The 13646-nt window shown below is 36.9% G+C and overlaps 1 protein-coding gene across 8 annotated transcripts in view; it reads right to left on the bottom strand.

Annotated features, from left to right (window-relative positions):
- The window catches only part of UGP2 (UDP-glucose pyrophosphorylase 2), a 29435-nt gene extending 20529 nt beyond the window's left edge, over positions 1 to 8906 (bottom strand). The window contains exons 1-2 of one of the 8 annotated variants that reach the window (XM_087949116.1): positions 8627 to 8890; positions 7759 to 7974 (exon numbers count right to left, since the gene is read on the bottom strand). Coding sequence is in view for 1 of the 8 variants with exons in the window: in XM_026668437.2 (XP_026524222.1) it covers positions 6572 to 6590 (19 nt within the window). In the remaining 7 variants the exon portion in view is untranslated. Of the gene's footprint in view, positions 1 to 6571; positions 6907 to 7751; positions 8053 to 8626 lie in introns of those variants that run through there. The other 7 variants (XM_087949118.1, XM_087949119.1, XM_087949117.1 and 4 more) reach the window with 7 other exon arrangements.
- Between the last annotated feature and the right edge of the window lie 4740 nt (positions 8907 to 13646).

Genomic DNA, 13646 nt, shown 5'->3' on the forward strand with positions numbered 1-13646 from the left:
CTAATTCTTCATAGTGAAAAATAATAATAATAAACCCTCCAGAACAGGGGTGTCAAACTCAAGGCGTTCATATCCATCCAATCACATGGAAAATTTATTTTCAAATGCAGTTGGCTCTATCTGGTTAAATGGTTATATAAAAGGAACTATACAATCCATAATGAATATCCCAATCAAATTCTAAGATCAATCTAAAAATATTGCCAGTTATTGTGGGAATTAGGGTTAGGGTTCTCAAAGCTAACAGGACAACAAGTAGGTATCAACCCTAAAGCAACTATATAAAATCACAGTAGTTATGTATCTTGGGTTATTATTTTACCTATTCAAGTCAGACTGTTGAAAAATGCACATACTGTAATTCAAAATTTACAAAACTGCTCAGAACACAATACTGGTACAATATTAAATTAACTGATTATATTTGTCAGATCCTACACTGTTGCAATTGGTTCAAGAACATACATTTTCCAGGATAATAACATCGTTATGTTTTCCAAATCTGGGAAGTTCACAATATACACATTACTTTTTCTTTCTTCCTATGCTTATTTTAACGAAGCACTATTTTTTTTTAGTATTTTTTTTAATAAGACTGAGTCAGACTGAACCAGATGATTACTTTAAAATCATTTCAATAATTGATAGCATCAGAAAAAACATGTTTACTTTTGCATTAAAACTTTATAAAAACGAGAGTGTTGGATATAAATGTCATTTTAATTCACCCAACATTATTTGTAACAAAAAGAAACTACAGGGAAGTACAGTACATATTGCTCACAGAGAACTTATTTTTTCTACACACAAGTTCTGCTTTTTTTTTTTTAAATTTTAAGACTATTCCAGTTCAGTATAAAAGCATTTCCAGGTTTTTCAATAATGGCCTAAAGCATTTTTAAGTTACTTGTAAATAGTTTTAACTTGCTTAACAATGTTCTTTAATGTTTATAAATAATATTTTTTTCTATTTCAATTCTGTCATATAGTTTGTACTAGCCATTTTCCTACTAAAATATTCAGTTCGCTCTTACAAGATACCATAATACATTTATTATAACAGAATGGAAGGCTACAGTGCTGAATTTTATGTCCTGAAAGCAAGCAGGAATAATGAAAAAAAATCAGAAAACCCCATACCTGTCTATTTATAAATGGGGGAGGGGGGAGGATGATATTTCTATTGAAGAAGTTTTTAAGTAATAAATTCCCAGTTTGCTTGTATATTGCCTAATTGTGTTATTTTTCTTTTGCTATGTTTTAGACCCAAGCATACACCTAACACAATCAGCATTATAACCATGTTTTATAATTTTAAACTGAATCTACTACTGGCAGCTAGGAAAGAAGAGAAGGGACATTAGAAAAAAATTTCATAGTAACATGAGTGGACTGTCATTTATAAAGAAACTTCAAACTTGGTAACAGAAAACTAGGCACAAATCTATGGATTTTGTATAGATGTGAAGAACAGTGATTTTCCACTGTATCTGACCAAAGTGAGAATAATTTGTTGCAAGAAGTGGCTGTTATATTATAGCTAAATACTTAATGTTAAACACTGTAGGAAAAGAATGTTAGTCTGCAGTATCCCAACATTAGGAATCTGACACCTTTTCAGACCAATAAATTTAATTAAAAGACATTAGCTTTCATGACTTGCAGCTTACTTCATCATACTCCAATGTATTTGATGGTTGCATCTGAAGACACTAAAATGTATTAGCCTAAAAAGAAGTGATCAGGCTTCTACAATACAGTACTAATATCAACCTGTTGTGGCTTTGTTAAAAAGGCTAAAAAATGGTAGTATCTCAAAAGTTCTGTACCTAATGTTCTATATTAAAAATCCTCTGTTCCTTCACACAATTATAAATTCTTAGGTTTCTTCAAGTAGCACATATCCAAGTTAAACTTTCTTGGAAAATGATTGATAATTATAATATAAACAACACCATGGCTTATAACCAATGGTTCTTGTTTGCTGAGAAAAAAAGTTATGCTAATGTCTATGGAGATTCTCAGTCATCCAAGTCATGGTTGTCCCAAAGGGGCTTTTTCAAAAGGCAACAATTTTCTTTGCTTTTCCTTGAAGACATTTCGCTTCTTATCCAAAAAGCTTCTTCAGTTCTTACACTGAACTAATGGAGTAGTACTTATACTAAGGGAATAAAGTCGTATTTTCCAGTCTTTGGAATCTGCTCCAGAGGTTTGATCGACCAACAAGAGCAGATGAAAAGTTATAAAAAAAATACAAAAAGAACCGATTAAGAAGTGCTTTCCACAAAAGCTCCACTCACGTCACAATAGAGGTAGAGCGCCTTGTTATCAAAGTAGCACTTTCATTCAACAAGTTAATCTTCACAAAACAAAAGGCATATTCTATTAGTTCTCTATATATATCTCTGTATGTGCCACAGTTAACACTGAAAGTGTAGGAATAATAAATGCTATGCAAGATCTTTACCTACAACATTCTGCCACTTAAATCAGTTATTAAAACTAATAACTAGTTTTAATAATAACAATAATTATTATACTAATTATATACTAATAATCAAAATTGCAACTACTGAAACTTAATAAATATCAAGGCTGGAATGGTCAGACTGTTTTCAGATTGCAAAAATACAATTGCTTAATATTTTAACTGCATTGAGTGCATGGGTCACATGCTAATGAATCATCCTCATTATAATGTTCCTCATTATAAAGATAGATTTCTTCCCCAAGATGATGCCTTTCAGATTTGTTGGATTTCCGGCTCTCCAGATAGCTAGACATGATGGGCGTTGAACAATCTTTCCTGCTTCTGGGCTGCGAAAAGTTGATATCTTGGGCTTAAAAAGGTTTGGAAGCAGGTTTGCTATATTCATACTTGAAAATTGTTAGGGGAAACACCTATAAAGTATATTATGTAAATCTATCCCAATTTAGAGAAGAAACATTTAAATTCAACTGCAGATGTCACAGTGAATACATTTAGTTTTGTTTTGGATAATGAAATGTCTTTTAATTTCATTATAAGTAGAACCAGCTTTCTTTCTTAGTAGCTACACAACAGATTTATGCCCCATTCTCACAAAAATAACTTTGGAAGTTACAACCACCTGATAAAATGATCTTAGAATGAGGTTTGTTTCAACAGTTTGCCTTCCCTGCTGCTTTTGCCAACTGCATATCTCATTTCCAACGTAGCAATAAAACGATGACGCCCTCATTGCCCGAAAGGGTTAGCAAATATAGTGAAGCAGGCAAGTAAAAAAAGTTTGGACAAATCTGGGAAGACTTGCTTCATCACAGCTATTGCAAAAGTTAACATTGTACTCAATAAAATATCGCCTTTTTAAAACTACATCCTAGTTTTACACTCAGACAGTGGAGCTCAGGTAAAACAAACAAGGTAAGAACTCTCTAACCATCCTACATTTAGTAACAAGCTCTTGAGAATAAAACAAAAGGAAAAGGACCAGACATTCCATTCCAAGAACTAACTTTGAAATAAATAAGTTGTGAAACACAGAAAGATAAAGATTTCTGTCTCTTTTAGAGATCCACATTCAGTCTGCTTTATCTATTTCTAGATCATAAGGAAAGAACTGGCACAGTTCACACCACAGCTGAAACTCTGAAGATATTTCTAACAGTCAACTGGATAGCAAAGCAGTATGGCTCCAATCAAAAGTGCAAGATATTTTCATGCCTTTAGTGCCATTCTTTACCCTGAAATGAGGCATATAATATCAATATGAAACTGGACAAGAGAGAATTATGCTACCTTGACTTTTTAGTTAAAATGAAATAAAATACCTTTCTACTGCTTTCAACTACAAATAAATTGTGAACAAAGAAACTACTTATTATACAACTCCGCCTTTCTCAAAGTCCATTTTGAACCTTGTTTTCCCACTAAACAAAACTGCACACTTTGATCAATGCTGCATTAGACAAGCTTTTGTTTACATTCACACCTGTAAGAGAAGGAAATGAAACCTCTACAGTATCTGAAAGTACTACAAGTACTGCAGTACTATGCTAATCAGCCTGGTTTATAGTCCTAGATTGTTAAAAAAAAAAAAAAAAAACACAGCACAGGGTGATGCTTCTGACTCTATGGTGATTTTTAAGTGTACCTTAAAGGAAGGGTATTGAATTACAATATGAGATGGGCAGGGGTGGGTGGAGGTGGATGGGGGGATAGAGAAAGAAAACAATGGTGAGGCTAGAGAAAGGAAAGCATACATCTAGTTTCACTCTAAAATTGTTTGGGTCAGACTGGGGACAGATAACCCAAAATTAGATTAAATGTGTATGCTGGACTTCAATTACCATAATCTTTTGCCATGATTCGTGCTAATTGGGACAGTTGGGAGCTGAAATCTGGTCACATCAAGTTCTACATCACTGCTCTAAATTTTATTCAAATGTATTAAAATTAAGTAAGTAGATAGAAAAACACATCTTCGCATATTAAAAGTACAGAATCTATCTGGGGCCGAGAGATACCCAAGGAGGAGTGGGGAAAAGTATGTATCTAGAATAGATGTAAGGAACATGACAAAGATCATAGCTGTATTTACAATATCTCATAGTACAGAATCTGAAACTGGGATCCAGTAAGCTACTTTACATATAATTAGGTGGTACTACTATCCTTTTTCCTTGTTTTTACTTAAACAGATAGCGTGTCTGTTTGCTGTAGACTAGGACAGAATCCAAGTTCTCTTGGACAGGCTGTCAACAATATACTTCATTCTATTTTAATTGAATTCCATTTTAAATAGTTTTATTTAACCCATTTAAAATATATAGTTATAATCTACAGTATATGGATTATGGAGGTACCATGTACCTCCATAATTTGCTTTAGCAATTTATAAGAAATTAAAAATTTCCTGTTAATAATAGAAATACGTGGACCATAAACTTTCAGGCCCATTACCTGAATACTCAAGCATTAAACCTGAATGTATTCATCTGTGGAAAAATCCAGCATATCTACTAGCTTTAAGTATTTTAGATTTATCTTTAGATTCTTTAAATCTTTAGATTTATATATTCAGTGTATATAAAAAATACAATTATTTCATATATACAACACTTTTTAGTTTTAACCTAACTAGAGCGGCCTAGATTTGCTAAGTGATAATGTGATTTTCTGGCAAAGCTTATCTTTGATAACGTGAAAAGCTTAGCCAAAGGATAGAAAGCTGTAGTGTAATAAATCCCTTTCCATGACCCCAATTCATCCTAAAACTGTATGCCAAAATTTGGGAGGCAAAAGAAGAACACCATTTTATTTTGCAGTAACAAAAGGAAAAAAAGCATGTAAGATATTGCATACATTTAAATGCATTAAAAAGAAAAAGAAAATCTAGTGACCTTCCACTAAAAATGCTAGATAGTACAAAAAAGTGCCTTGTTACATTCTGGCCACAAAAGTTTAAGCTTATATTAGCAGTTACTAATACTTAATCTGTTTACAACAACATAAATAACCTATGAATCTAGGAGAAATATAAAAAATAGCATCTACAACCAAGACTATCTTTTAAGTGAGGCATGTTGTATTATAAAGCAGACACTTTTAGAAAACATAATGAAATCCATTTTTATACAAAATGGCTTCCTCCAGTATTGGACTTAAAAAATAGCAACACCAAATGCTAAAATACCATTTATTGGAATGGGGGGCTGTTTTTGTTTTGCTGTGCAGAATTCATTAGATCACTTTCAAGCAGTCTATTTTAAGGGTCAGTTATGTCTATGCTTTGCCTTTCGCTCAGTCGTTACAAAGATTCTGTATTTATAATCCACCAGGTATATTCACTCCACTGGGATATATAGTAGTACTCAGAACTAAACTGCCACCTGGTTTTCTATATGTTGCCTAGTTGAAATAGTTTACACACTTTCCTTTCTAATACTGAAGGCTTCATATATTTGGTTTGAGGCATAAAACAGAGATGAGATTACTTCGGTGAAACAAGCACACTATTAAATTATTTCCTTGTCACAGCAATGCATCAGTCATCAAGCTAAAATATTTGCTTGTGGGCAATTTCACAATACAGGACTTTCAAACCACGTACACAGGCATGAACAGTCATAAAATACCTGGGAGAAATGGAGCTTTAATAACCACTTATGTCACCAGTATGTTAATAGGAGGCCAGCTGATAAGCTACTCAGTACAGACCCTTCTTTAAATTACCAGACTGAGGGCAAGCAGCTCCAACTGCCTCAGTCTAGTTTTAGTCTTTTTTTTAACATTTGAAGAAAACACATATTCCCTTTCCCACACATTCTCTCTCTCTCTCTCACACACACACACAATGGTAGAGACTGGCAGTGCTTTGCTATCACCTAAGCAACCCTCAAAACAAGAGAATTGCTGACTTAATCCAACTGGATACCCCTTTTAAACACCCTCTGATCGTTACCATCCTACCTCAGTAGCTGCCTATGAGCCACAGCACAGCTCTATTTAAAAAAAAAAAAACACACACACACAGAGCCACAAACATTATGCAGTTTCTGGCACTACAGAACTTAACATGCTTACACTTACCTTTTGCAAATGAAGACATTTTGTATCTTTATGAAAATAAATACTCTTCTTGTATAAATATAGAAAAATTAAGACACCACTTCCTTCAGAATATGCCAGAAAAGCTCAGAAAAATAAGAGCTTTATTTTCTTTTTAGTGACTTCTCTCCTGATGTAGCAGATTCTTCCCTCACTGTTATTCAAAATCTACATATCAACAGAATATTCTTTTAGAAAAAAATAAAATTCCTAGTCATAGTCATCTTAGCTACCCACCCTCTAAAAAATGATTTTCATCAGGATTTTATCCCCAATTGTTCCCTGCTCTCTTCCTATACCTATCTTCAGAAATAAATGACTCCGAGAAACTGTCTTCAAGGTAAAAAACCTAAGGATTTAAATTTCATCAATGAAAGAGGAGGATCAAAAACTGTGCCTCACCACCACCCTTTTCTCCTCCCCTTTCTCCACCACGGAAACGCCCGGCTGCTGCAGAGATGAGAGTGGCTCATACCACCCCCCACCCGGCTCCTCCTTTCCTGGGAATTCACTGGTTTCCTTTAAAAGGCAGGGTTTCCTTAGGACCACCTACTCCTGCCTTCTCTCCCTCTCCCTGAGCTGCTGGCTGCTTTCCTCAAGCAGTCTCTAGGAAGAGAGGCTCCTTTCATTTTACAACTTCCAATTTTCATCCCCCAACTGGGGGAGGGTAGATCAGACTTGGACCCCTTTTCTTTTTTCTTGCTCTTAGCTTTAAAGAAATGTTGGGATTTGTTCTGAGTTATACAGGCAATTTCTAAATTTGAAATATAAATAAAAGAGAAATTGGCTTTTGGTGTTTTGTTCTTCTCTTTTCTGCCTTGCTTCAGCTGCTTTTGAATGTTAGGGCTGCAATGCTATTCCTCATTGCTTCCATGGATTGAGTGGGTGTAATTTCTGATAGATAAGCTTAAGGTAAGATCATCTGAATTTGTAAAAATGTTTAAGCATTTGTTTTGTTGCAGTGCTTAAGCTTTTCTTTCAAAGTTTTCAAAAAGATGGCCACTGTAGCAGACAGATCTGGAGCACTCTACATAATACCCACTTTTGGCTCCATTTACACACCATGCATGCTAAAATGCATTTGGCAATTTTGTCGATCACTCTACCTTGCAAGCACACTATTATGCGTTCTTCAGCTCCCAGAACAAAAGGGAAGGGATACCTCTCACCTTCCTAAAGCAATGACAGTGAGTAGGAGGAGCCCTTCAAGTGAAATTCGACTCCCAGGGTCTTCAAAAACAGTAGTTGTCCAATGCATCTTCTAGGTATGTACCCTCAACTCGCCAGAAGGCTTAGGATTTCCTGGAAGTCTCCAGTTCAAGTACCAATCAGAATTGTCCTGCTTATTTCTTTGGCTCAGACAGAGTCCCTTTGGAGTTGCAATGCTTTCAGAATAAGACAAAAAGGAATACAAGTCCTGTAAAGCCTTTGTTGGGCAGGGCTTCAACTACTCCCTCCACTAGCTGGAAAGAATTTGGGGGGGGGGGGATAAGCTTTCTCTCTTTTTTTAGCACGCTTGCATGCTCTATGCCTCGTATCAGCACCGTTTCCGATTTTCTATTTACCTCCCACCCCCAGGAAGCATTAGCAAGGCCCGGATGGGGAAAGAAAACGGAGGGAGGTTGGGTGTGGCGCCGGGGAAAGTTGAAAAAGCAACAAGAAGCCGGGGCCTAAAATCTGCCTCCATTAAAGCTCCATTAAATGAGAAACGCGAGGAATGGGAGAAAGCAGAACAGCAGCGTTTCGGAGAAGGACGTGACTAACATCATGTCACCGCAGCGTTATATTTTCCCCTCAGGCTGCTTTCCCATTTTTATCACCACCATCACCACCACCCCGCACCAGCTGCTTTGAAAACACTGGCGGTGGAGCGCGCCTTGGCGCGGACCATTCCCAGTTCCCGGTAAAAAAAAAAAAAAATCAAGCAGAGGCCTCCTCGAGGCAATCCCCATTTTAGGAGACAAAGCCAGGCAAGAGGGCCGCAGGAGCAGCTACTCTCCCACCCCCTCCTTTTCCAAGCCAGCATAGATTACCCACCTATTTCCTCGGGCGGTGGGGTTGGGCCGGGGAGTGGGGCGGGGTTGGGGAGCTCAATTCTGGCAAAGTAAAGTGGTGGTGGTGGTGGGGCTTTTTTTGAAAGAAAAAAAAAATGGTGTATTTCACAAGAGCTCTGCTCTGGGTCTGGTCTCTCCTCCCACTCACGTCAGGGCTCCAGCAGTGGGCCTCAAGGAGGGAGGAAAATCAGCCGCGGCTGCAGCGGTTACACGACTTCCTTTTAACCTGCCAGCTTCAAGGCGGAGGGAACTAACACGGAAGCGCTGCATGAAACACAGGCGGCGTTGTTTGCCCTTAAAAGCGCAGCCGCCAATCGCACGGCGAGGAAGATGCCAGAGGAGGGTTGCTGGGTAATTGGTTGCTTTTGGCTCAGGCTTTTGGTTATAGTACCAAAATCGGCGATCTTTCCGCTGCAGCCGCGTGCTCGCAAAATGATAGGTACTCGACTGTGTTTCAGGCGACGAGGTGTGTACTGCGCCTTCATTTCCGGGAGCAGCGGCGATCTCCCGTTGAAGTGACTAAAGGACGAGAATTTGTGGGAAACACCCGCTAATGCTCTTAAGAATGTGGTGGTCTCGTTGTTTTGGACCGCTTTGATCTCGACTCTGACTGGAGACACTGATATGTGCCCAATGAACGCAATAAGAGTTCGCGTGCCCCATTGTGAACATCGGATTTTATTTATCTTTGTTACGTTGGCCGTGTTCACCCAATATGCTAAAACTATAACTTAATTGTGGATTGGGACTAAGCCCCGTCTTAAACTGATTTCTTTTTTTTTTAATAAATTTTATTAAGTTTTCAAATTTTTAAAAACAAAATAAAACTTTATACATTGTTATCAGCATCAAGACATCTTTTGCATTTCACATTTTTCAGTATATGTATTTACTTACTCCTTTACCATGGCATCTTACTCTTGCTATAAATCAATATCTTTTATCCTTACATATCAATCTTCATGGTATATTTACATATTCCCTCATTCTTTTCCTGATTGCCATTTTATTTTATTTTTATTTCTAAACCACGCATACCAGGCCCTATAATAAATTGAATCTTCTCTGTCTTTTATTTTCATTGTTAGCCTGTTCATCTCTATACAATCTATTATTTTTTATTTTGTATAGTGATGGACAGGCTTAAACTGTGATTTCTTAACCACATGACTGAGACAATTATAGACTGTTTGGTAAGCTTTGATATAGTTTACTGTGGTTGTAAAATAATGAGTAAAATCCGATCTCTTGTTCAGCAAATTCATGGCACTTACCTTTTTTCCCCCACAACTACATGAAATAAGATAGTTACAGTAAGAGAGTGGTTGGCCCAAACTCACTATATTTGCATCCTTGAAGGTAGACTAAATCTTGGATATTCCTGGGGCTTTTCCCATATTTAACCACTACTTCACAATAGTGGAACACAGCCATGAAAGCATTTACAATACTGAAAATTACTTTCAGATGTGAGCTAAATAATCTTCTGCAGTTCTGTCTGAGAACAGTGGTCCACTCCACGGCTACCCCAGGTAGAAGAAGGCTGAGTTAAAACTTGAAAAGTTCGGGCATTTTTTTTTTTTTTTTAACAAAAAGCCTTCTCCCTTACATGAAAAACAGAGTGAATACAGCATAGAACATGTCAAACTCAGAGTTCCTTGCTTTAAAAAGAACAACTGCCTTCCTTGATAATTAACCATTATATCTCAGGTGCCAACAGAGATATGAAGGAACTCGGCTGAGGATCTATGTGTCAAGGTTTGCAGTCATTCAGGCATTTTGTTTGTTTATTAAATTTCTATGCCACCCATCTCCCCTACAAGATGACTGGGTGGCTTTGTGCCAAACTGATAAAGGACATTGAAAGTCAAGAGCAGCTATAAATCATGACTATATTTAAAAGTCAAGATTTTGAACAGGGTCCAAGAGTTATCAGTACAGCAATCTATTCTGATGTAGAAAGTTGACCTTCTTTTTTAAAGGTCAATAAGCATTTTGTCCCAGCGGTATTTTGAAAATGTAATTGCCTAATATTCATCCATGCCATCAAGGAAACTAGGTACTGATTTTCAAAAGTGGTAATATCCAAAACAATACAAAGCACCTAGCAATAATTTTATCTCTGTGTCTTACAGAATCAACAGAAATTTGAAATGTGTTTATACATCAAATATTCAAAGTATACAAGAAATATTTAAGATACCAAACAGAATTTGAAAATTCTGAAAAGGAAATAGTTAATATGAAAAAATAGCTTTTCCAGAATGACTAATGAAACAAATATGAAAGTTTAAAAGCAAAATATTTTGTGAATCAAAAAGAATCTGGAGTCAATGTGGGAATTACAAAACAGCAGAGAAGGAATATTCCTAGAGGGGCATTTATTGGTAGAGGAAGGATGTCAATATGATAATCCATGCTAAGGCCTGTTGAAGTAGTACTAGCAATAGGTAGTTCATTGATTAGTCTTACAACCATATCAAAAAAAGAAAATAAAAGAAAATACAGGATCTAATTCCAGCATAAAATAGGTTAAAAAAAAGTTGAAGAAGATGGAAATCAAAATGTTTTGCTTTTAAATTTTTATGCTTCTCTTTGTTATTCCCTATAAATAAAAACATCCAGAAATACATACACATGTAAATTGATAGGTAAAGAGAAAAAAGCCAAAAAGAAGTGTGTAAAAAACCTTCCTTCATAAACCACCTGAATTTTATAACCTATTCCATGACTTATTTGATAAAAGTGGCCCTCCAGCTAAAATTTGAAAAAGGGAGGGAGTGTTTGCAGGCTAGATTCTGCCCATTTATGCATCCATAATTATTCCCTGCACTTTGCCTTTGGCAGTATATATTATCCTACACTGCTCTCCACAATATTTTTATTTATTTAGTGGAATTATAAATAAATAATACTGTCTAAAAACCATTAATACTCTCAACATTTCTATAACTGCAGTAGTATTTTTATGGAACTACAACAGCCACTTTTATTATAGAGAATAAGAAACACAGTATTTTAAGGCTAGCAATGGCAATATCAAGATTCTAATCATTTTATCATTTTCTGATACTGCTCCTTAAAAGAGGTCTTTATTTCTGATGCTGTCTAGTTCAAGTTTTATGTGGTTTATTAAATAAGACATAGGTGAACATCATGAACTGCCTCACACTTAAAACAAATGTGCATAGCACATTAAATATAGCTTAATTATAACAAGGAATGCCTAGACAATCCAATCACCATGGTTTATTTATCCACCCCTATTTGGGGGGTATATCCAGAGGTGGTATTCAGCAGGTTCTGACCAGTTCTGGAGAACTAGTAGTGGAAATTTTGAGTAGTTCAGAGAACCAGCAAATACCACCTCTGGCTGACCCCGCCCCCATCTATTCTCTGCCTCCCAAATCCCAGCTGATTGGGTGGGTCTTCTTTTGTTGTCCTGCACAGGAGAATGGAGCTGGAAAGCAGGTTAGTGGGGTGGGGTGGGAATGGGGATTTTGCAGTAACCTTCCCCTGCCACACCCGCCACGCCACGCCCACAGAACCGGTAGTAAAAAAAAATTGAATCCCACCACTGGGTATATCAATAGAATTTGCATTAGCAATTAGCAATACCATATTTGTGGGGAAAAGAAAACCCACATTGTCCAGATAGGTATATGGATCAGTACCAACAGTACATGCACGATACTACTGATATTCTAAATTAGAGTTGTGAAAGTAGGCTCTTATTCTGTCTGAGAAAACATTGCAGCTGCAGAGAGGATAGGTGGATGAGAAACAAATGTCAATTATTTTGTCCACTTGATTCAGTAATAAAAATGGGATATCTCTGGTCTGTTGAGGGGAGGAAGTTCCATTTAGAGAAGAGTGGAATATTATAATGTTTACTTAGCAATTTATGCGGTATGCATAATGCCTCCCAAAGACCTGCCCTCTGTGTATACATTGGCTTTAGTTTTTGCTGTAATCTCACATGCTTTATTTCTATTACTGAAGAGAAATAAATTATGTTTATGACATAAATGTCTGTTAAAATGTAGCCAAGAAAAGTAGGACTTAATTTTAATTGCTTTCCTCTTCGTTCAGATCAAAGAACAAAATAAAGCAATCAGTAAAAATAAAAAAATAGACCTTGTGATTGATATATCGATTCTTCTCTGCCTCATAATTAGATTGAAAAAGTACATGGGTAAAAGCTTCTCTGCCTTCACTAATGTAGATAGTTCTTTCATTTCCAACTTGTTATTATATGATTACAATGGATTTTTACCCATTAAAAGAATATAGATCCGTGGTGGCGAACCTATGGCACACGTTCCGGAAGTGGCACGCAGAGCCATTACTGCTGGCACACGAGTACTCGCCCAGAAAAGGTCTACAGCACATGCTGATTGTCGGGTATCTGGCGTGCATGCACGGCGGTGTGGCATGCAGGAGACATTTGCGCATGCTCAGAAGCATGCAATGGTGGGGGGGTCACGCACACATGCGCAGCACAAGTCACGCGGGTTGCACCGCATATGCAGGAGGCATGGGGGGGGCCACACGCATTGCCTTCTGGGTGATGGCACACAAGCACGAGCAGGCAAGCACGCGTGCAATTATCGGCACGAGAGCCCAAAAAGGTTAGCCACCACTGATATAGAGGAACTATGCTGACCAGGAGGTCTAAGATCTGAAGAATCCCTGGTTGAGGAAGGCTCACTTCAATGAGTTATGTAATGCAATGTTTTGAGGATGAATCCTTAGAAGGGTATGTTTCAAAATTGGTAATGCATGTAGCTGCTTTTTATTATAATTACTGTTAATGTAGCCACATGTTTTCTAATTCAGGCAAATTGATTAGACGAAAAAGGAGCAGGAGCAAAATGGCTGATTTCAGGACTGCGTCTGTACCATTAAATTGACTGGTAGAAAGAGAAAGCCTTCATGCACACAAATTGGGTGTTAACAAATACGAAGTAGTATTAGTTACAATATAAGTTCTCTCCTAAAAG

This window comes from Notechis scutatus, chromosome 1, assembly GCF_049901735.1.
Source record: "Notechis scutatus isolate UNSWTSFEM ecotype Mainland chromosome 1, rNotScu1.2, whole genome shotgun sequence".
Classification (NCBI taxonomy): domain Eukaryota; kingdom Metazoa; phylum Chordata; class Lepidosauria; order Squamata; family Elapidae; genus Notechis; species Notechis scutatus.